The 22,425-nt window shown below is 61.0% G+C and overlaps 2 protein-coding genes across 4 annotated transcripts; both read left to right on the top strand.

Moving 5' to 3' along the window:
• The first annotated feature begins 970 nt into the window (after positions 1 to 970).
• Positions 971 to 13,116, top strand: LOC105488832 (mevalonate diphosphate decarboxylase). Its single transcript, XM_011753291.2, has 10 exons — positions 971 to 1,119; positions 5,555 to 5,625; positions 6,259 to 6,373; positions 6,705 to 6,851; positions 8,611 to 8,810; positions 9,153 to 9,227; positions 9,466 to 9,684; positions 10,073 to 10,188; positions 11,689 to 11,800; positions 12,488 to 13,116. The coding sequence occupies exons 1-10, from the start codon at positions 1,050 to 1,052 to the stop codon at positions 12,566 to 12,568; spliced, it is 1,206 nt and encodes a 401-aa protein (XP_011751593.2). The 5' UTR covers positions 971 to 1,049; the 3' UTR covers positions 12,569 to 13,116.
• Positions 13,117 to 13,864: 748 nt separating this feature from the next.
• Positions 13,865 to 21,545, top strand: LOC105488833 (cytochrome b-245 alpha chain). 3 transcript variants are annotated; one of them, XM_011753292.3, is made up of 6 exons: positions 13,865 to 14,022; positions 16,881 to 16,950; positions 17,835 to 17,909; positions 18,180 to 18,263; positions 18,879 to 18,960; positions 21,263 to 21,545. In XM_011753292.3, the coding sequence occupies exons 1-6, from the start codon at positions 13,965 to 13,967 to the stop codon at positions 21,479 to 21,481; spliced, it is 588 nt and encodes a 195-aa protein (XP_011751594.1). In that variant the 5' UTR covers positions 13,865 to 13,964; the 3' UTR covers positions 21,482 to 21,545. The 3 variants fall into 3 exon arrangements, with proteins under 3 accessions (XP_011751594.1, XP_070941197.1, XP_070941196.1); XM_071085096.1 differs by lacking the exons at positions 13,865 to 14,022; positions 21,263 to 21,545 and adding exons at positions 14,419 to 14,980; positions 19,661 to 20,467; XM_071085095.1 differs by lacking the exon at positions 13,865 to 14,022 and adding an exon at positions 14,422 to 14,980.
• Positions 21,546 to 22,425: the final 880 nt, after the last annotated feature.

The following is a 22,425-nucleotide window of genomic DNA, read 5'->3' as shown; positions in this document are numbered from 1 at the left end:
CCCCTCAGCCCCGCACAGCGCCCCACGGCCCCCGCACAGCCTCCCACACAGCGCCACGCACAGCGCCCCACGGCCCCCGCACAGCCTCCCACACAGCGCCCCACGGCCCCCGCACAGCCTCCCACACAGCGCCCCACGGCCCCCGCACAGCCTCCCACACAGCGCCACGCACAGCGCCCCACGGCCCCTGCACAGCCTCCCACACAGCGCCCCACGGCCCCTGCACAGCCTCCCACACAGCGCCACGCACAGCGCCCCACGGCCCCTGCACAGCCTCCCACAGAGCGCCACGCACAGCGCCCCCACGGCCCCCGCACAGCCTCCCACACAGCGCCCCACGGCCCCCACACAGCGCCCCACGGCCCCCGCACAGCCTCCCACACAGCGCCGCGCACAGCGCCCCCACGGCCCCCACACAGCGCCCCACGGCCCCCGCACAGCCTCCCACACAGCGCCGCGCACAGCGCCCCCACGGCCCCCACACAGCGCCCCACGGCCCCCGCACAGCCTCCCACACAGCGCCGCGCACAGCGCCCCCACGGCCCCCGCACAGCCTCCCACACAGCGCCGCGCACAGCGCCCCACGGCCCCTTGATGGACCCCGCAGAGCCTCTCCCCCGCACAGCGCCTCACGGCCCCCGCACAGCGCCTCACGGCCCCCGCACAGCTGCCGCACACCCCGCATAGCACCAGCAGACAGTCGCGGAGCCCCCAAAGGCAACAGCGCCCACCTCGCAGCGCCCAGACCCTGGAGCCCCGACGCCGACGCCACACACCTGCGCACACCGCGCCTGCGCAGACACCACCCCCTCAGGCCTGGCGAGCACCCTCAGGAGGTGGGGCGGACCCACGTCAGCGGCCCATCGTCCGATCCCGTCCATTGGCTGAGAGGAAATGCGTGCGTCAGACTCGCCGCTGATTGGTCGGCGCGCGAGCTGCCGGGCTCTCACGGGCCAATCCTGTGGCAGCGCGTGAGGCGGCCGAGCCCTCTGGGGTGGGATCGCCGGCCGTAAGTGGCTGTGGAGCTGGGGGCGCCGCGCGGTGGGACCATGGCCTCGGAGCAGCCGCTGGCGGCAGTCACCTGTACCGCGCCGGTCAACATCGCGGTCATCAAGTACTGTGAGTGTCGCGGGCCGGCCTGGGACGGGGATGGCCGGGAGCGAGGCCGGGTCCATGGGGGTCGCGCGCTGACTCGGCGGCGCGCTCCGTCCTGCTCTCCCAGGGCCTCGACAGACGGGGAAACTGAGGCTCAGGGAGGGGGGCGGCGGTGGTCGGGCGGGGCCGCGCGCTCCTTCTCCGCGTGACGGGCTCGGCGCCACCTGTTCCCCCGCCACGGCTGCCGCCCCTGCAGGGTCGCCCCGCGCCTGCCCATTAGCGATTACCGAACTTTATCGAAATCATCAATCATCGATTCCCACGAGTCGTAAGAATCCGCCGTGGTGGTGCGCGTCTATGGCTCCGGCTACCGGGGCGGCTGAGGCGGGAGGATGGCCTGAGCCCGGGAGGTCGAGGCTGCGGTGAGCCGAGATCGCGCCACTGCCCCCCAGCCCGAGGCCCTGTGCCCCTCCCTCGCCCCGTTTCTGCCAATGGTAACCTCCAAGGAGCGGGAACAGGGGGTCTGCAGCCCACATCCCTGCGGGGGAGGCCGGTCCGCACCTGCGCGTTCATAGCCACACCCCTCCCCTCCCGCCGGGGTTACCTGGCCGCCGCTGACCACTGATTTTTGTAACGTCGTTTCAAAATGTTCCGAAACTGGAATCACAGTATGTGGCCCACCCAGTATCTTTTGAGTTTGGCTTATTTCATTCAGCGTAGAATGTGGACGTGCCCCCGATCGTATCAGTGCTTTGCCCCTCTGTTGCTGAGCCAGTCCGTGGACTCCATGGACCACCCTCTTAGCCAAGGCCTCACCCCGTTAAGAGCATCTGAGATTTTCTTTCTTTGTTTCTTTTCTTTTCTTTTTTTTTTTTTTTTTTTTTTTTTTTTTTATACAGGCACCGCCACCATGCCTGGCTAATTTTTTTGTATTTCCCTTACCAATAAAGCTGCCATAAAATGTGTACAGGTTTTTGTGTGAACATACATTTTCATTCTTCTGGGATAAATGCCCAGGAGTGCGGTTGCTGGGTCAGATGGTAGATATATATATGCATATATGTATATGCATGTGTGTGTATATATATACTTTAAAAAAAAAAAAACTGTCCAATTGTTTTTCAGAGTAGCTGGGCCATTTTGCATCCCTACCATGACGCAGTTTTTCCAGATCCTCACCAGCATTTGGTGGAGTTGCTGTTTTTCATTTTAGTCGCGTCGTGGTAGGGATGTGCTGACAGGGTGCTGTGCTCCTCATTCGCATTTCCCTGTTGGCCAGTGATGTGGAGCATCTTTCTTTGTGCTTATTTGCCATCTGTGGGTTTTCTCAGTGAAATGTCTGTTCATGTCCTGTGTCCATGCACTCACTGGATGGTTTGCTTTTTTACTATGAGTTTTGAGAGTTCATTATACATTATAGGCTGGGTGCGCAGGCTCAAGCCTGTAATCACAGCACTTGGGGAGGCTGAGGTGGGTGGATCACCTGGGGTCAGGAGTTTGAGACCAGCTTGGCCAACATGGTGAAACCCCGTCTCTACTGAAAAAAAATAAAATAGGTGTTCTAGATATTAGTCTCCTGTTGGACACGTGGTTTGCAGATACTGTCTCCCAAACTAGCTAATCTTTTCATCCCCTTAACAAAGAGCCAGTTTTTCATTTTAAAGAAGTTCAGCGTGGCCGGGCGCGGTGGCTCAAGCCTGTAATCCCAGCACTTTGGGAGGCCGAGACGGGCGGATCACGAGGTCAGGAGATCGAGAGACGATCCCGGCTAACACGGTGAAACCCCGTCTCTACTAAAAAATACAAAAAAATAGCCGGGCGAGGTGGCGGGCGCCTGTAGTCCCAGCTACTCGGGAGGCTGAGGCAGGAGAATGGCCTAAACCCGGGAGGCAGAGCTTGCAGTGAGCTGAGATCCGGCCACTGCACTCCAGCCTGGGCGACAGAGCAAGACTCCGTCTCAAAAAAAAAAAAAAAAAAAAAAAAAGTTCAACGTATCAGTTTTGATGTCAAGTCTAAGACCTCTTTGCGTAGCCCTACGTCCTGAAGATTTTCTGCTTTTCTCCGAGTTGTATAGGATTGCCTTTTATATTTGTCTGTGATCCAAGGTTGTCCATTTAGCACAGAAAGGCTACCCTTCCTCCATTGAATTGCTTTTGCACTTTTGTAAAAAAAAAAAAAAAAATCAGCTGGGCTTGTTTGGGTCTGTTTCTGGGTTTTCTCCTTTTTTTTTTTTTGAGACAGAGTCTTGCTCTGTCACCCAGGCTGGAGTGCAGTGGCACAATCTTGGCTCACTGTAACCTCCGCCTCCCAGGTTCAAGCAATCCTCCTGCCTTAGCCTTCTGAGTAGTTGGGGCTACATGCACGCATCACCACACCCGGCTAATTTTTGTATTTTTAGTAAAGACGGGGTTTCACCATGTTGGCCAGGCTGGTCTCGAGCTCCTGATCTCGTGATCTGCCCACCTTGACCTCCCAAAGTGCTGGGATTACAGGCGTGAGCCACTGCACCTGGCCTTTTATTTTTTTGAGACGGACTCCCACTGCGACACCCAGGCTGGAGTGCAATGGCACGATCTTGGCTCACCACAACGTCCGCTTCCTGGGTTCAACCGATTCTCCTGCCTCAGCCTCCCGAGTAGCTGGGACTATAGGTGTGCACCGCCACACCCAGCTAATTTTTGTATTTTTAGTAGAGACAGGGTTTTGCCATATTGCCAGGCTGGTCTCAAACTCCTGACCTCAAGTGATCGCCGGTTTCAGCCTCCCAAAGTGCTGGGATCATAGGTGTGAGCCACTGCGGCTGGCTGACAGTGATTTTTATGGAAACTTGTCCATTTTCTTGTAACGTTCAGAGACTCTGGTCTTCTTTAAACCTTACATTTGAGCTGGTTTTTGATAGCACGCCGGTGGAGAAGGAGGTGCTGGCTCATGATAAGGAGGCAGAAGTCCAGGTTCCCTCCCCGCCAACGCTGCCCCATCCCCACCAGGCCCTCAGGAATTCCTGAGTGTCTACTTGGCCTCTGATAAGAAACTGCAGGTCAGGGGAGTCCAGGCCCCTGTGTGCTCTCCACTGACTCCTGGGGAGGTGAAAGTCCCCACTCCTTCAGGGAGGGAAAGGCGGGGCACCGTTCCAGCCTGGAGTGTGGGAGGAATCTGTTTCTTCTTTAGACAGGGTCTGCCTCTGTCACCAGGCTGGAGTAAGTAAGGCTGGAGTGCAGTGGTGCCACCTCGACTCAGTGCAACCTCCGCCTCCCAGGTTCAAGCGATTTTCCCACCTCAGCCTCCTGAGTTGCTGGGATAACAGGCACGCATCACCACAGCCTGGCTAATTTTTCATTTTTTGTAGAGACGGGGTTTCACCATATTGGTCAGGTTAGTCTCAAACTCCTGACCTCAGGTGATCCGCCCACCTCGACCTCCCAAAGTGCTGGGATTACAGGTGTGAGCCACCACGCCCGGCCTCCCAGAGTGCTGGGATCACCGGCGCAAGCCACTGCACTGTGCCGGGCCGGGACTCTGTTTCTGTGTTGCTAGGCTGTCCTTCCCGGTCCTGCTAGGGAAGGCTGGCTTTGGTTGGCAGTTCCAGCTTCTGCAGGGCTAGGTCTAGGGCAGGCAGGACAGAAAAGCAAGCCCGGGGGCTCCTCCTGCCCTGTCCCACAGCTGTCCTCTGTCACCCATGAGAGTCTCACCTGTGATGTCCAGGGTCTTAGTTGTCCTCAGTGGGAGACAGAGGGAGAAGTCCGCCGGCCCACCTTCCTGAAAGCAGAGGTTTGCCGGCCTCTCAGGGCAGCCGCATCCGCCTACAAGGGCCACTCAGTGCTGTGTGAGAAAGAGCCTTGCGAACTGCAGAGCGTGGTTCTTTCCCAGGTGTCCGCATTTATCACCCCTGGAGCTGTCCGCCATCCCCAGAGACCTCCCCTCTCATAAAACCGAGCAGATTGTGTGCTTAGCAAAGACGCCGTGAAATAAGACTTCAGCTGAAGCACTGCGCAGTGCTCCCCAGGCAAACGTTTCATTTCAGACTTTCCGGAAGGTTGATTTTTCTTGCTGTCCCATGGCCTTGCTGGGCAGAAAGGGGTTTATCCCGGATGTTCCCGGGGAATATGAGCAGTGAGATTTGAGTTCTCAGAGCTGGGCTCCTCTTGTTTGGGAAGGTGGAGGGGAGGCAGGCCGCGGTCAGAGCGCTCTGCACCTGGGCACTCACAGATGATGATGAAGGAGCATGGAGTGGGGAGGGAGGCTGGCTGGCCTCCAGCTCTGTGGTGGGAGCCTGAGCTCAGTGGGGCGGGGAGCAGTTCTTGCAGGCAGGGGTCTAGCAAGAGGATGGCCACACATGTGCGGTGAGAGACAGGACCGAGGCGGGTGGGGGCTGTGGGTGGGGGGTGGGGGCACCTGTGGGAAATACTGGGGGAGGGTGGGCCGGGAAGCCCACCGGCCTGGCCCTGGCTGTTCATTACAGGGGGCAAGCGCGATGAAGAGCTGGTTCTGCCCATCAACTCCTCCCTGAGTGTCACTCTGCACCAGGACCAGGTACGTGTGGACTGACGACAAAACACCACAGTGCCATTTCCAGAACGTTTGTAGAACAGTTGGTACCAGCTGGGTGCAGTGGCTCACATCTGCAATCCCAGCACTTTGGGAGGCTGACGTGGGAGGATCTCTTGAGCCCAGGAGTTGGAGACCACAGTGAACCATGATCACGCCACTGCACTCCAGCCTGGGTGACAGTGAGACCCTGTCTCTGAAACCAAAAAAAAAATTCGTGCTTTTTTACCTCAAGGCTAGGATGAGATGGCTCAGCGACGACTCCTGGCAGCGCGCAGTGTCTGTTCCATCTCCCAGTGTCAGGAGAGCTCAGCACAGCACACACGTGCCCCCAGGTCTCATCACACATGTGCACACTGTGCCCCAGGGGCTCCCTTGGGAGTCCCTGTCTCTTTATTCAGGACAAGGCCTGGTTGCTCCACAAGGTGTGGCCCACGCTTTCCTCCGCCACAGGCTTCCCCACTGCCCAGCTAAGGCTGGCCTTTTCCCCCCGCCCGCCCTCAGCAGGGGGGCCTTGCTCGAGTGGGCAGCCACGAAGCTCTCTCAGTAGAAAGGGATACCTGGCTGGCATCGGTCCTCAATGCTGGCCTCTGAGGTGGCCCTGGGTTTCCTTTTCAGTTAAAAACCACCACAACAGCCGTCATCAGCAAGGACTTCACCGAGGACCGGATTTGGCTGAATGGCCGGGAGGAGGACGTGGGGCAGCCGCGGCTCCAGGCCTGCCTGCGGGAGAGTGAGTTGGGGTCCCCGCAAGCCCATCCCTCCCTGTTGTCAGCAGGGTCCGAGCATCCAGAAAGCGCTTCTGCCTCTGGGCCCCTCCTGAGGCAGCAGGCGACGTGGCTGGGAACCAGACATGCCCACTGGACCCCCAGCTCCAGGGCAGTGGCCCCACTTCAATTCCCGCTGGGCTTGGGTCAGTCTAGGGTTTTCCTGGGGAAGAAACTCTCCATGAGGAGTCTGGCAGGCAGAGGCCTGGTGTTCAGCTGTGACCCGGGCAGGTGGGCAGGAGCAGGGCGGGCAGGGTGCTGACGGCTGGGCCACACGCTGTCTCATCGTCTCTGCAGTCCGCCGCCTGGCCCGGAAGCGGAGGAACGCGTGGGATGGGGACCCACTGTCCTCCAGCCTCAGCTGCAAAGTGCACGTGGCATCGGTGAACAACTTCCCCACGGCTGCAGGCCTGGCCTCCTCGGCGGCGGGCTATGCCTGCCTAGGTGGGTGCCCACAGAGACACGCAGGGGTTCTGGGCTGCGGGCATAGGAGCCGCTTCACGCTCTTCCCGGGTCAGGGGGCCCACTGCCAGGCGTGGCTGAACGAGCATCCCACACCCCAGGCCTCCCTGGCCTCTCTGGAGTTGTTCAGTCTTTTCCCAGAGCATATCTGAACATTTTCATCTTCCAGTTGCAGCTGGCGCGGGGCTCTCGCCTGTGATCCCAGTACTTAAGAGGCTGATGGGGGAGAATCACTTTAGTCCAGGAGTTCAAGACCAGCCTTGGCCGGGCGCGGTGGCTCAAGCCTGTAATCCCAGCACTTTGGGAGGCCGAGGTGGGCGGATCACAAGGTCAGGAGATCGAGATCACAGTGAAACCCCGTCTCTACTAAAAATACAAAAAATTAGCCGGGCGCGGTGGCGGGCGCCTGTAGTCCCAGCTACTCAGGAGGCTGAGGCAGGAGAATGGCGTGAACCCAGGAGGCGGAGCTTGCAGTGAGCCGAGATCGCGCCACTGCACTCCAGCCTGGGCAACAGCGTGAGACTCCGTCTCAAAAAAAAAAAAAAAAAAAAAGACCAACCTTGGCAACATAGTGAGACCCCCATCTCTACAAAAAATAGAAACATCTTCCAGTTGCTCCTTGTGGAGCCCCTCTAGGTCGTCAGTGATAGAAACCACTTCAGACTGGCTCAGACCTAAAATAGCGATGGTTTTGTGGCTCACATAACTGAGGATTCCAATGGGCACAGCTGGTTACAGGCCCCACCAGACCCAGCTCTCTGCTGGCCCCAGGCCACTTTCTGGCGGCTTCTCACCCAGTGGCAGAGCCCGTTCCCATGGTGGTGGCCTCACAGTATCTTCACCCCTCAACTCCAGGGATGATGCTTCCTGGCCCACCTGGGCTCCAGTGCCTTCCCTGAACCACCCTCAGTGACCAGGGCCATGGGTGACCAGACCTGGAGGTGGGGTCACCCTGCTGGAGCCCTGTGGACCGAGGGGAGAAGGTGGCTCCTGTGCTGGGTGGGCAGGGGCACGTCTTTTTTTTTTTTTTTTTTTTTTTTTTGAGACGGAGTCTCACTCTGTCGCCCGGGCTGGAGTACAGTGGCCGGATCTCAGCTCACTGCAAGCTCCGCCTCCCGGGTTTACATCATTCTCCTGCCTCAGCCTCCCAAGTAGCTGGGACTATAGGCGCCCGCCACCTCGCCCGGCTAGTTTTTTGTATTTTTTTAGTAGAGACGGGGTTTCACTGTGTTAGCCAGGATGGTCTCGATCTCCTGGCCTCGTGATCCGCCCGTCTCGGCCTCCCAAAGTGCTGGGATTACAGGCTTGAGCCACCGCGCCCGGCCGAGGGGCACGTCTTATGGAGCCCAGCTCTGTCCTGGCATCAGTCCCTGCCCCACACAACCTTAAAATTCCTTCCCACCCTCCAAGCTCAGCTTCGGTGTCCCCCAGGGGACCCTCTCTCCACATCCCCCAGGGGGCTTCCCGCTCTGCCGCAGGTACCTTTTGTCACCTTTGTCTCAGGCCGCAAGCTCTGCAGGCTGTGAACAGAGTGTCCAAGAGCGGAGGGCGCTCTTAGTGGAGGGCGGGGATGGATGGCTGGGTTGGTGAATGCTGCCCTCGAAGGCTGATGGCCCAGAAGCCCTGTCATCAGGAAATCCCCGTTTGCCGTGGGGTGTGTGACATTCCCGGGGCAGTGAGCTGTCAGGGAGCACAGCCCAGGCAGCTCTGAGGACCCTCCCCGGAATCCCCATGCCTGCAGCCTACACCTTGGCCCGTGTCTACGGCGTGGAGAGTGACCTCTCAGAAGTGGCTCGCCGGGGCTCAGGCAGCGCCTGCCGGAGCCTGTATGGGGGCTTTGTGGAGTGGCAGATGGGAAAGCAGACTGATGGGAAGGACAGCGTCGCCCGGCAAGTGGCCCCCGAGTCACACTGGCCTGAACTCCGAGTCCTCATCCTTGTGGTGAGTGGGGCGGGTGGAGCAGCAGCCGGGTGGCCTCTGTCCCTAGTCAGGGCTGCTGCTGGGAGCAGGGGTGAAGGCACCCCATCCAGGCTTTGCTTGGCTCCTGGGGTCAGTGGATGCTAAAGAAACAGACGTGTGGTTGAGTGCTCAGGAAGTGCTCCCACGTGGCGGGCGCCACCACCCACTGGGATCTAGAAGTTGCCCCATGTCGCCCCTGCTGTGGCCGGGAGGCCTCCGTGGCCAGGCAGGTGGCACTGACTCCCACCCCCGCTGCCCGCATTGGCTGAGGGAGGGCTGAGTGTTTGGGGCTGAGGTCCTTGGGGCTGTCTCTCCCCCGTGCAGGTGAGCGCTGAGAAGAAGCTGACGGGCAGTACTGTGGGCATGCGGGCCAGCGTGGAGACCAGCGCCCTGCTGCGGGTGAGGCCAGGAGCAGGTGGCCCCGGGGCCCTGGGAGTCATGCTTGTGCCCGACTCTGCCCTCAGCCTCTGTCTGGGCCCAAACGTTCTCACACCTGCGGCAGCCCCGCCAAGACCAGGTGGAGGAGCCACATGCAGAGATGGGGCTTGAGCCGGGCTTCCAACCCCGGAGACCCTCCTGGAACCCTCTGCCGTCGAGACCCCCGGCGGCTCCATGGGAAACACCCCGTGCCTTGCAGTTCCGGGCCGAGGCTGTGGTGCCGGGGCGCATGGCGGAGATGACCCGCTGCATCCAGGAGCGAGACTTCCCCGGCTTCGCCCAGCTGACCATGAAGGACAGCAACCAGTTCCACGCCACCTGCCTCGACACCTTCCCGCCCATCTCGTACCTCAATGCCGTCTCCTGGCGCATCATCCACCTGGTGCACCGCTTCAACGCCCACCACGGGGACACCAAGGTGACGCGGGCTGGGAGGGCAGAGGCTGCGCTCTCGCACTGTGTCGCGTGTCTAGGCTTATGCTGCCGTGGAGACGGTCCCGGGAGCTGCATGCAGGGTGATCTGTGTCTGAAAGCTCGGCCCTGCTGTGTGCGGAGCTCACTGACCATCCGGGTTCTTCTGTTTCGTTTCTTGACTTGCTCGGGTCACAGCCCCACCACCTTTTTCCTGGGTTCACAGGCAGAGGTGTCAAGTACCAGGCACTTGGGGTCACAGCTCCACTCCAGTGTGGCCCTGAGGGCCTAGACTGAGCTCTTGGAGAGCCCAGGGCCCCCTGGCAGACCAGAGGGTTGAGGGGACAAGGGCCAGGCACCACGTGAACAGCCAGGGTGACTGCTGTGGGTTCCAGGTGGCGTACACCTTTGACGCGGGCCCCAATGCGGTGATCTTCACCCTGGACGACACTGTGGCTGAGTTTGTGGCTGCTGTGAGGCACAGCTTTCCCCCGGGCTCGAACGGAGACGCGTGAGTGTGGACCCTTCCCCGCCTCCTCTTTGGGAGACAGTGCCAGGAACCCTAGTCGGAAGAGACGGAGACACCTGAAGGCTGTGACAGTGAGACGGGGAGTCCCAGGGCAGGTGGCAATTCCCCAAGTGTGGGAGCCACGGATAGGGTGTTCCCACAGAGCCATCCCACAGCCCACGTCCACAGGGAAAAAAGAGAGGCCGTGCAGGCGTGTGTGAGAAGCACCCACCTCCTGAGAGACGGCATCCCCTGCAGCTCAGAAGCCCACAGACCCTTATCCTATAGAACAGTGGCTTCTGAGGAAACACATGTGCATTCCCAGGAGCGTGTACAAGTGTCTGACATTTTGAAGGAAAGGAGTCAAAGCCCCCGACTGCCTTCTTACCGAAGTGAGTTAGAGGCGGTCAGGGCGGCTGGGTGTTGACCCCGCCCCTGCAGTTGGGTGTCTTTTCTGGGGTGGGGTCGTCTGGCAGCTGCATCCTGGCGCCACGGAGCCCCCACGTACACCCTCCTCGGTGCACAGCGTGGCCCAGCCTCCTTTTGCTCCTGGGCTGTTGATTTCTTCCCTCCCGTTGTTTTAATGGAGCCTAATTCTCAATGTGAGGGACGCCTCCTGTTTAAGGGTGTCTGGAAGCGTGTGGGGATGGGCATCTGTCCTGGGTGGGAGCAGTAATACCTTCTACTGGTCAGGGGCCTGCCCTGTGGGATGGACTCGGACCCACACCCCAGGACTGCCCTCCTGGGAAGCACCAGGCTCGTGGCTTCTGCTCCGGGTGGGGCTTGCAGGCTTCCGTTGTTCCGCAGAACACAGTGACGAACGCACCAGCTTGAACTGGGCACTTCCCTAAGCTGTTACCCCATGGGGCGTGGCAGCAGCCTTGGCCAGACGTGGGTCCAGCCTGGGCATAGCTATTTACCACATAACCTAAAATTCACTGTCTCAGCCATTCCCAGAGCATACAATCCTGTCGTGTTGAGGACACTCACAGGGTTGTGCAGCCACCACCTCGAGCCACCTCCTTAACTTTTTCATCACCCCTAAAAGAAACCTGTCACCACAGCGGCCACCTGCCATCTCCCACTCCCTGAGCCCTGACAGCCAGCAATGCATTTCCCATCTCTGGACTTGCCTGTTCTAGACGCTTAGAGAAATGGAGGTTGGCCGGGCGCGGTGGCTCACGCCTGTAATCCCAGCACTTTGGGAGTCTGAGGCAGGAGGATCACGAGGTCGGGAGATCTAGACCATCCTGGCTAACACGGTGAAACCCCGTCTCTACTAAAAATACAAAAAAATTAGCCGGGCGAGGTGGCGGGCGCCTGTAGTCCCAGCTACTCAGGAGGCTGAGGCAGGAGAATGGCGTGAACCCGGGAGGCGGAGCTTGCAGTGAGCCAAGATCGCGCCACTGCACTCCAGCCTGGGCAACAGAACGACACTCCATCTCAAAAAAAAAAAAAAAAAGAAATGGATGTGTTCACCATGCCCCTGCCCTGCTTTTCCAGGTTTCTGAAGGGGCTGCAGGTGAGGCCGGCCCCTCTCTCAGCTGAGCTTCAGGCTGCGCTGGCCATGGAGCCGACGACCCCCGGTGGGGTCAAGTACATCATTGCCACTCAGGTGAGGCCTGGGGCTCGGCTGGTACTCTCGGGGTTTCCTTTCTTGCCAGAGTGGCCTGCCCAGCCCCCAGGGCCCTTGCAGGCTCAGCCCGGCTCCCTGTCCCTATCCCTACTGTGTCTCAGGCAGGAAGCCAGAAAGCCTTTGTTCATTCATTTGCTCTCAAAGTGGACATTACAGGCCACTGGCGATACTCAGAGCAGCAGGGCTGGGCTGGGGGTGGAAGGGCGAGTCTGACACAAGCTCCCAGGGAGACAGGTGGGGAGCATCAGGCCCCTGAGTAGGGAGCGCTTGGGGTGGGTGCCTCTGAGGTCCCTGGGCCCCGCACCCCAACAGACCAGGGTTCCTGCTCTCCGACCTGCCCCGAGAGCCAAGCCTGCATCCAGCAATCACGGCCGCCCGAGCTGTTGCCTCCACCTTCCTCTCGGGCCACATGCACAGGCTGCCTGTTTCCAGGCTGTGTGGTTCTCTGTCCACCCTATGATGGAGGCAGTGCCCTGGGCGGGGGCTGGCAGCTGGCGGGGCGGCTGTGCCTGAGGGAGCTGCGTGTGGGTGGTTTAGCTTCTGACCAGGACCCACCAGAAGGGCGGGGGCACACCCCTCCCCTCCTGTGTCCGGCCCCCTACAGATGCTGGGCACAGGATGAGGTGCTGCCATTCCTGGTGACCTGACACGGATCTCTACCCCCAGGTGGGGCCAGGACCCCAAATCCTGGACACCCCCAGCGCCCACCTCCTGGGTCCTGACGGCCTGCCGAAGCCAGCTGCCTGACCGCCTCAGCCGGACCGCACGCCGCGCGGAGAAGGGGTGGCCTCGCCAGAGCTAGGGAGCGGGTGCGGTGGGCTCCGGACTACTGGGACATGTGGGTGGTGGCTTGTCCCGGGGCCCATGGACAGCTTGCTGTGGCGCCGTGCAGGGAGCCCTGCAGCTGCCCAGGTGTCAGGAGAGCTCCCTGCCGAGTGCTTCAGCTGCCCCAGGGCTTTGCCAAGATGGGATGGGGTGGGTATGAGAGCTGGCAGAGCCTCGGTGCAGCAGGGCTGAAGGGCTTTCTCACCCCAGCTCCAGCTGCTCCCAGTTCTCTGAGACGGGAGCTCAGCGGGGAGGTGGTGTCCCTCCATCGGACTAGGGAAGGGGTCACTGTGCTGGGAGCAGCCTCCTCGGGCCTCAGGAAACCACCAAGTGCCTTAGATGGTGGCTGCCCACAGCACTTCTGCTGAGACCCTGCCCCAGGCCTAGGTGTGGCTGGAATGGTGGTAGGAGTGGGCACCAGTGTGGCCCTGGTGGCCGTGGGGGAATAAACCAGCATTGCTGCCTCCTGCCTTCCGCTGTTTTTCTGTTTCATAAACCAGCATTCTGGAGTTCCTGCTCTGAGTGACCCTGGGACCTGCCAGGGAGTCCCGGTGTGCCCCATGAGGGCCTAGGAGAGGGGCAGGCTAGACAGAGCCAGAGGGACTCCCCTCACACCCCACATTGGCTCAGGTGGGACCCTCAGAGCAGCCCCCGGTCTAAAGTCTTCCCATGGGCGCTGGGCTCACCACCCCCACGCCAACCCCTGCTTCCTGTCTCCAGGCCAGAAATGATGGGGCCATCCCTGCATTCTGTGCTTTCCCAGTTGTGCACATCCTGTCCCCTCCCTCGAGTATCAGTCACAGTCCAGTGGCATGGTGTGGGGAGGCCCCCCGCAGTGTCTGACCCAGGCCACGCCTGTGCCAGCCCAGAGCCAGGGGGAGGAAATGGGGGCTGGGCCTTCGGTCCCCATGGGGAGGCCACCCTCGTCCTTGGTAGCATCAGGGTGCAGAGGTGATCCCGGGCTGTAGGGGTGACCCCTCTGCTATTAATAGAAGCCTTGTTGACACGGGACCCTTGGGTCCCGGGCGTCGGGCAGGGGAATTTGTCAGTGCTGGAGAGCTGAAGCTGGGAAGCCCTGGGGAAGCGCGCTCCCCGGCTGGGCTGCGGCTGCCGGGCAGGGCCCCTCCTATGCCTCGGCGGGGTAGAGAGGGCGGGGACAGAAGGCTCCGGGGCAGCCCCGCACCCTACAGACGCAGGTCTCCGCCCAGCCGCGGTCACCTGGGGGTTTGGGGGCAGGGCCTGGGCGGAACGGGATTCGGCCGGGAGCGCAGGGGCGGCAGTACGCGCCTACCAGTGTCCCGGCAGGGTCCGTGCAGCCATGGGGCAGATCGAGTGGGCCATGTGGGCCAACGAGCAGGCGCTGGCGTCCGGCCTGAGTGAGTGCGCGGCAGGGACGGTGGAGGCTGCAGCCTGGAGGGATATCCCAAGACCCCAGCCGGGACCTCGGGCTACTTACAGGGCGGGGAAGTGGGGCGCCAGGCGGGCCAGGGTCAGCCCAGGAGGGTGCGGGGAACAGGGGCGGGACCCTCAGGGCGCGGGCTGGAAGGAGTTCTGAGAACCCCAGCAGTCCCCTTGCAGACCCTGCGGAGCGCGGCGCCCCTCCCCCATTCCCCCCCTCGGTCCCCCGACTCCGCGGAGGAGGAAGTTGCAGCGCAGGGGAAGAGGCGGTTCAGCCCTGGTGGTTTCCGGGGTCGCCGCCCCAAGCCCCCAAATGGGGGCTCCGGCCTGGGCGTCGGGAGCAGCTCCCCTGTCCCTCGGTAGCCAGCTGGGCTGCGAGTCGCCCTCCCTGGGCTTGGGGTGGGGAGTGGGCTCTTCATGCCCCGGGGCTCAGCCCTCCCCTTCTGGAGTCTGCGCCGGAGGCGGCCTGGGATTACACGAGGCGCTGAAATCACCCCGTGACGGCCCTGCCCAGCCCAGCTGCTCAGGCGCTTTGCTCTTGGGGTGGGATGGCACAGACCCCAGTCACCCTGCTGCGCATTTGCTCAGAGGTTCTGGTGAGGGCAGCAGACTCCATTTGGAAATGGACCCTGTCAGGACCAGAGCCGGGGAGTGTCGGGCCCAGGCCGGGTGAGGCTGGGTTCAGGCAGGGTCTGAGGGCAGAGGCACCAGTGCGGCAGCTCCAGGAAGGACCTGCACCCGGTGGGGAGGAGTGCCTGGGAAGGGCCTGGAGGCTGAGGGTGAGGAGGAGGGGCCCGCTGCCACCACTGCCCTGGGGCTCTGAGCGCCCTACTGGTTGTTTGGAGTGCCTGGCAGAGACCTCAGGGTGGGAGGCCTGGAGCATGGGGCCCTGCAGCCTGTCCCACCGCCTGCTTCGAGTCAGCGGCCAAGAACTCGGTAGGTCAGTTCAGACAGCTCTCCCCAGAGCCGCCCCTTGAGACTGCCACCCTGCCTGCCCTGCACTCCCTACAGGAAATAGAGGGTCTGAGGGCACCCAGCTGGGAGCCAGGAGAGCTGGGCTCTAGTCTGGCCTCCTGCTGAAACCCTCCAGGGGCTCCTGGCCCAAATAATTAGAGCGGGACTGGACGCCCTGCGCTGCCTGCCCTGGCCTCCCAGCTCTCTGGCAGCCTCCTCCAGCTGCCGGTCGGTCTTCCTTTCTGTTCCTAGATCTCCTGAGCTTGCCCCAGGGCCTCTGCACAAGCTGCTGCTTCTGCAGCGCCTCATGGCTGTCTCATGTCTCAATACAAATGTCACCTGCTCGGGGAGGTCTTCCCAGAGCGTGCAGCCCCCGGGAGGCAGCTGACCCAGAGAGAGTGGGGCCTTGACAAAGAGTCCCCCCCACCCCCGTACACAGCAGGTGCTCTGTAACTGTGGCTGGGTGCCAGAGTACGTCCTCAGCCCTCCCTGGTGGCACCAGCGGCAGCTTTGCAGCCTCTTTCAGATGGCAGGCTTGGGACCAGGACGGTCCCCCAAAGATGCACGGACAATAGGCTGAGTAGACCCAAGGACACTGCCCTCCCCTCCTCCAACACAGACAGGCAAACCCAGAGAGTTAATGTGTAGCTGGGCTCAAACCAAGGATAGGAAATCTTCAAACAATACCATGTGGAGACAAAAACAGAATGGCTGGCAGGGCAAGGTGGCTTATGCCTGTAATCCCAGCACTTTGGGAGGCCGAGGCGGGCAGATCACGAGGTCAGGAGATCGAGACCATCCTGGTTAACATGGTGAAACCCCGTCTCTACTAAACATAAAAAAAATTAGCCACGTATGGTGGCGTGCACTTGTAGTCCCAGCTACTTGGGAGGCTGAGGCAGGAGAATCGCTTGAACTCGGGAGGCAGAGTTTGTAGTGAGCCGAGATCCCACCATGGAATTCTAGCCTGGGCAACAGGGCAAGACTTCATCTCCAAAAAAAAAGAGAAAGAAAGAAAAATAAATAAAAATAGTAGTAAGGACCAGGCGCCGTGGCTCACGCCTGCAATCCTAATACTTTGGGAGGCCAAGGCGGGTGCGTTCCCTGAGGTCAGGAGTTCGAGACCAGCCTGGCCAATGTGGTGAAACTCCGTCTCTAATAAAAATATAAAAATCAGCTGGGTGTGGTGGCGAGCGCCAGTAATCCCAGCTACTCGGGAGAATGAGGCCAGAGAATTGCTTGAATCCGGGAGGCAGGGGTTGCAGTGAGTCAAGATTGCGCCACTGCACTCCAGCCTGGGTGACAGAGCGAGACTCCATCTTAAACACAAGAAAAAAAAAAAATAGTAAGGGGGAATATTGGACAATACCCCCCCCCCGAAAAAAAAGGTGCAGAAATAGCCACATCAGACGAAACCGAAATTAAGGCGAAATAGCTGACGGGTTAAGAGGAACTCCGTATCAGGAGGAAACAGACACCCCCAAGATGCAGAAACCACACTCGGCCTATTGGCTTTCAGTGCATCAAAGACTCATGGTGACAAGGGGTCCATCGGGGGTCTCAGAGCCCAGGGGCACAGGCCCACTGGGGCCTGCAGGTCGGGCCGTCCCTGGCTGCTCCTGGGACCTACAGCCTGGGCATGTCCAGCACCCCCTCCGCCAGCCCGTGCGCCATAGGCTCTGCTCTTCACCAGCGCAGAGGGTGCCTCCTGGGGGTGTCCCTGACCCTGTCACTGTGCTGTGGGGGTGGGGGTGGGGGTGGGGATGGGGATGGGGGTGGGGAAGCTCTGGGTGGCCTGATGGCCCACAGGAGGTAGAGAAGGGGAGTGGCCCAGGCCCCCAGGATGGGAGTCCCACAGTACCTGACCCACTTCTCCCCACAGTCCTCATCACCGGGGGCATCGTGGCCACAGCTGGCCGCTTCACCCAGTGGTACTTTGGCGCCTACTCCATGTATCCTTCCACCTGAGGCTGGGGCGGGTGGGGAACGCCCAGGGCAGAGCCAGGGAACCACTTCACAGTGAGCTGTTCGCCTCCGCTCCCCGCCACCGCAGCCCAGCCAGGCTGGGACACAGGGTGGGCTGTCCACGGGTTGGGCAGCCTAGGCCCCAGCAGCCAGGCTCCTCGCCTGGGCCATGTGGTGGTCCGCGGCAGACCCCCAGTCTGAGTCCTGGTGAGGGGTGGGCAGGGGGTGTCACCAGAGGGCCAGGGCCAGCACTGAGGCCTCCCGGTTGGACTGCTGGGATCCTGTCTGCCCCCTCCTGTCAGTCAGCCCCCTTTGCCCGGCCCCTCCACCTCCTTTGCCCCATCTCAGCCCAGCCGTACCTTGCGACAAGCAGCATTGGGCAGGGTGGTGGGAGGGCGGGCGTGGGCAACCCCGAGTGCCTGACCTATTGGAACCTCCCGTGGCTGCCTCCTGGCTCTGTGACCTCAGGCAGTGGCTGCCCCCCTTTTTTTTTTTTTTTTTTTGAGACAAGGTCTCGATCTGTCCCCCAGGCTGGAGTGCAGTGATGCAGTCATGACTCATGGCAGCCTCCACCTGGGCTCAGGCCACCCTCTTACCTCAGCCTCTGGAGTAGCTGGGACCACACACGCACACACCACCACACCTGGCTGACTCTTAAATTTTTTGTAGAGATGAGGGTGTCACTGTGTTGCCCTGGCTGGTCTCAAACTCCTGGGGGCTCCAGTGATCCTCCTGCCTCAGCCTCCCAAAGTGCTGGGATTCCAGACGTGAGCCACTGTGCTCGGGCCCCTCTCTGTGTTGTCTTCAGTAAAGAGGGTTCCCTGTGGCCCCCCAGGCTGAGCTGGGCTGTTCCTTAACCACATGGCTTCAGCGTGGCGGGCGTGTTTGTCTGCCTGCTGGAGTATCCCCGGGGGAAGAGGAAGAAGGGCTCCACCATGGAGCGCTGGTGAGTCTCCCCCTCCTGCTCTGGGGTCTCTCCCGGGGCTGCGGGGCCAGGCAGGGCTCACAGGGTCGGTACGTGGAGCCTAGTTCCTCACTCAGAGGCTCCGGAACCAATTCTTTGGTGCTTGTGGGCAAACCAAGGCCAGTGCCTGCCCTGTGTGTTTTCTGGGAGGGAAGAGGCCTGGGTGCCCTGGGGTCGTCGGCAGGGCAGCAGGGGAGTCCCGAGAGCTCGGAGAGGCCCAGCCGCGCTGTCTCCCCTTCCTCCCTCCCCCAGGGGACAGAAGTACATGACCTCCGTGGTGAAGCTGTTCGGGCCCCTCACCAGGAATTACTACGTTCGGGCCGTCCTGCACCTCCTGTGAGTCCCCACCCTTCACCCCCTCTCGGGCTCAGGGGGGCTTGGAGCCGACCCTCCCCCACTGTCCCACTGGCCGGGCTGCCTGGACAGAAGCCACCCCCCACTTACCTCGATGTTTTTCCAAACAAAAATTTGGGTTCCCGGCTCTGGCGGGGTCCCCGGAGCCCGTGTCCGCTGTCTAGTGTGCAGGATTTGTAAGGATCCTCCCCAAACCTGAGTAGCTGCGATCCTGTCTGGAGTCAGCAGGCCCTGCTGGGGGGTCTTGCCTGGGCTTCCTGGTAGGGTGGAGGATTCCGCACTGTGTGTCTGGTGGTTGCTGCCGGCCGAGGCCAGGACACCGGCACGGGGCTGCCCTGCAGCTGCTGGGGGTTCCTCTGAGCAAGTGCCCCCGAGTCGCTCGCATCCACATCAAGGCCAAGAATACCCAGGACCGAAACAAGCCCTGGGCCGCACACATCCCCTGGGTCTGTGGTCTGCCTTGTCCTGAGACTTTGCAGCCCTGGGCCGTGCACGCCTTGTCCTGAGACTTTGTGGCCTTGGCCCCCAGACCTGGGGCTCCATTCCCCTTTCTGAGTGCCCTTCTGTGTCCCTGCATCCCACCCCCTACTCCCCCAGGCTCTCGGTGCCCGCCGGCTTCCTGCTGGCCACCATCCTCGGGACTGCCTGCCTGGCCATCGCGAGCGGCATCTACCTGTTGGTGAGTGGCGCCCTCTGAGGTTAGCCCCAGCCACCCCCACCCCCTGCCCTGACACCCTCGGACATACGTGGCCCTTGAAGCCAGTATGTAGGCTGAGGCTGAGCCGAGGCTGGGAGCAAGCGCGAGCCCGGGCGTGCTCACAACACCGCGGGGACGCAGCAGTTGCCGCTGCCGTTTTTGGCGCGTCTCGTGTGTTGGGTCATTTCCCTGCATTTCTTCATCAACCCGCACCACGGCCCTGGGAGGGGTACTGGTGTCCCCACTTTGCAGACAAAGAGGCGGAGGCGAGGCGCAGGGAGGTGCTGTGGCTGGCCTGGGGTCATGCAGCCGGCGGAAGGCTGTGCCTGGGCTTGGGTCCATTTATCAGGCTTTTCTCACCTAAACCCTATTTGCGCTGATTCGTGGGCGGTGCCAGGATGCACGCAGTCACGCAGATATTTTCTTAAACTGCCGACACCTGGGTTTGGTTTAGGAACACAGCACCCTGTTAGAGGGCTGCCCATCCCATGGGATACAGTGATCGTTCTGAGAGGCCAGGGATGGGTGGGGGGACAGGGCGTAGCCTGGCCGGGCCTTGGGTGAGATGCCCTCTGCCTACCCTGGGCTCCGGAACAGACGGCTGCAGGCCACCTTGTACTGCAGGGGTCTCTGAGTGGACAGAGCCCTCAGACTTTGTTTATTTAAATCCTTTTGTCCCTAGAGGCGAGTCCCTCCTGCCCACAGAGGCAAACGCGCACTAAACCAAACCCAGGTGCCGGCAGTTTAAGAAAATGTCTGCGTGACTGCGTGCATCCTGGCACCGCCCACGAATCAGCGCAAAGTGTGTGTGCGGTGTTAAATGTGCAGTACGTTCTGTGTGTGCCTTCCATGTATGTAAGTGGAGTTCTGTTTCAAGGCTCATTGACCTGCCACCGGCCTCTCAGGGCTCTCCTTTAGAATCCCTTCCTCTTGCCAAGCGCTCATCTGGGCTGTTGCTTTGTTCTCCAGGGGCCACCCACATGACCCCTGGCTCCTGCTACCACATACAGCTAGCGCGCTCCTGGAGACCTCAGTAGAAATTCCTTGTGCTAAACCCAGAGAGGAATTGCTGGGTCAGGCATCAGCCTCTGTACCGTTGACCCTGCTGGGCTCAGCTGCTCCCCAGCAGACAACCTACCACCAGCCGTGCCGGCCCCATCGCCCCCACCTGGCGCACAGGGCTTTCTCCCACGCTTGGCAGTTCCACAGCACGAGGCTGGCCGTGCGGAGCTTGGACTCGCTCTTCTCTGACTGTGGATTTGCGCTGTTGGAGTTTCTTCTCCCTTGAGTTGCCTGTTCATATCTTTTGTCCATTTTTCTATTGTGGTTTTTGTCTTTTTCTTAAGTTGCAGGAATTTCACGTGTTATTTTAGCTACTGAGCCTTTGTAACCTTTAGACACTGTGAATGCCTTCCTGCTTTCTGGTAAGGGTCTGTTAACTCGGCCCGTGAAGTCCTTCGCTGCACTGAAGAACAGAAGTTTCCCTGTTTACTTGCTCTATGGTCTGTGCTTTGTAAAAACACCTTTCCCTGGCCCTGGGTGCTGTGTTCATGCTCCTGCATTTTCCTCTATCAGCCTTAGAGTTTTGCTCTTCAGGACGGAATATTTCCGTTTTGGGGTTAGGTAGGATCACAGATGTCCCGTTTCTCTTTCTGCTTCATGACGTATATGATGTGACATATTTTTCTACCGGATATTGTGGAATAGAAGATGAAAAGCACACACTCCCGGGTCCACTTGGCCTGTTGCAGTGGAACCTCCGGGCATGGGCCCAGGAGTCTGTATTTTTAGTAAGCCAGTGGACTCCTGCGTTCTTCAAGCTCTGCCCCTGACCCCCATGTGCAGAAATGCCTGGGCACCCTTGGAGGGCTGCCGGCCAGGGTGGGTGAATGGCACCCACCAGACGGAGCCGGGCCTGCGACTCTCCTGGGCCACCCCTCCTGCCGGACCTCAGGCGTGCCTCCCTGCCCTTGGCTCCCTGCCTTGGCGCCTTGGGAGGAGAATTTAGGTGCTGGAATTTGCATCTGGGAGTGTCCACCAGGGGATCTTCCAGAAGCCCAGGGGTTCCTGCCCTACTCCTGGCATGAAGAAATAGCTTGGGTTGGTGTCAGGCTGACCCAGGTCCTGGCTGTGTGGCCTCCTGCCATCACTTCTCTGAGCGACAGTCACGCCATCCCGCATGGGATTCAGACTTGAGCCCATGTCCCGGGGCCCCTGGCGGGGTGGGCCTCCAGGGAGGGAGGGCCGGCTTTGGGGCGCAGCCCAACCCCTCAGTGCCCCGCAGGCGGCCGTGCGCGGTGAGCAGTGGACACCCATCGAGCCCAAGCCCCGGGAGCGGCCGCAGATCGGAGGCACCATCAAGCAGCCGCCCAGCAACCCCCCACCGCGGCCCCCGGCCGAGGCCCGCAAGAAGCCCAGTGAGGAGGAGGAGGCGACGGCGGCGGGGGGATCCCCAGGAGGTCCCCAGGCCAACCCCATTCCGGTGACCGATGAGGTCGTGTGACTTCACCCCAGACCTGCCCTCCCGCCAGGGGCGCCCGCCCGCAATAAACGCAGCAAAGCCCGGAGCATTTGCCTGAGCCTCTGCCTGGGGCCGGTGGGCGGGGCTGGGGTAGCGAGGGTTCCCGAGGCCTGGGCAGGCACCCCGTTTCCTGCCGGCCGGGCCACATTCCAGTTTCATTAGCATCAGCATCGCCTGCCTTGTCAGCAGCACATGAAATCCCAGGTACCGTATATTCCACGAAATATAGTGGAATATGGGAATTCCAGGTGTGTGCCTCCCTAGAAAGGTCCTCCCCGGCCTGGAGGAGGTAATGGAGTCCTCCCTTGCTAGCTCTCCCAGGCCCTGCAGGCCCTCCACACCTAGTGCCTCCCTAAGGGGCTTGGATTCCAGAGGAGACCACTGGCATTAAGTGAAAAGGGAACAGGGCGGGAGCCACGTGGTGAGCCTCTACCCAGCGCCTCTTTTCTGTAGAAACTGGGGTGAGGCTGGTGGCGGATGCACCCTTGTTTTCCCCCCACACTGATGCTGGAGGGCTCTCCAGCTGCCCAGGACACTCAGGCCAAGTTGTAGGGGGCTTCTGGCCACCCCTGCTCCTCACTTGTGCGGAGGCTGTGGCTGGTTGCACATGCACCTGCCCACAGGTCCTCACCGCCACCCCAGCCAGGTGCCCTCAAAGCTTTGCCGTGCATCAGCCACATCCCCCACCGCTGGGCTCTCCCCAAGGCACCCACTCTCCTGAGGCTGGAGAAGCCCTTGCCTGCCGCTTGCCCACCTGCTCTCCCAGCAACTCACACTGCAGAGCCAGGGCCTCTGTTCCCGGGGCTTTCAGAAGCCGCCCCCCACCAGCCAACACTCAGCACCATGCAGATATCTCAGTCCAGCCTCGTCTCAGCTGTCTGCCCAGATCACCAAGCTTCAGGTCACCCTTGAAACCCCCACATCCC

The sequence above is a fragment of the Macaca nemestrina genome, chromosome 18, assembly GCF_043159975.1.
Source record: "Macaca nemestrina isolate mMacNem1 chromosome 18, mMacNem.hap1, whole genome shotgun sequence".
NCBI lineage: Eukaryota > Metazoa > Chordata > Mammalia > Primates > Cercopithecidae > Macaca > Macaca nemestrina.
The sequence above is the reverse complement of the archived record's forward strand: the minus strand, read 5'-3'. Positions and strand labels throughout refer to the sequence as shown.

Coding starts and splice junctions, on each gene's coding strand:
- LOC105488832 (XM_011753291.2), top strand. CDS start 1,050: ATGGCCTCGGAGCAGCCGCTGGCGGCAGTCACCTGTACCGCGCCGGTC. Junction 9,228..9,465: donor AGACCAGCGCCCTGCTGCGG/GTGAGGCCAGGA, acceptor CGTGCCTTGCAG/TTCCGGGCCGAGGCTGTGGT. Junction 11,801..12,487: donor AGTACATCATTGCCACTCAG/GTGAGGCCTGGG, acceptor CTCTACCCCCAG/GTGGGGCCAGGACCCCAAAT.
- LOC105488833 (XM_071085095.1), top strand. CDS start 14,593: ATGGCACAGACCCCAGTCACCCTGCTGCGCATTTGCTCAGAGGTTCTG. Junction 17,910..18,179: donor GGCTCCACCATGGAGCGCTG/GTGAGTCTCCCC, acceptor TCCCTCCCCCAG/GGGACAGAAGTACATGACCT. Junction 18,264..18,878: donor CGGGCCGTCCTGCACCTCCT/GTGAGTCCCCAC, acceptor CTACTCCCCCAG/GCTCTCGGTGCCCGCCGGCT.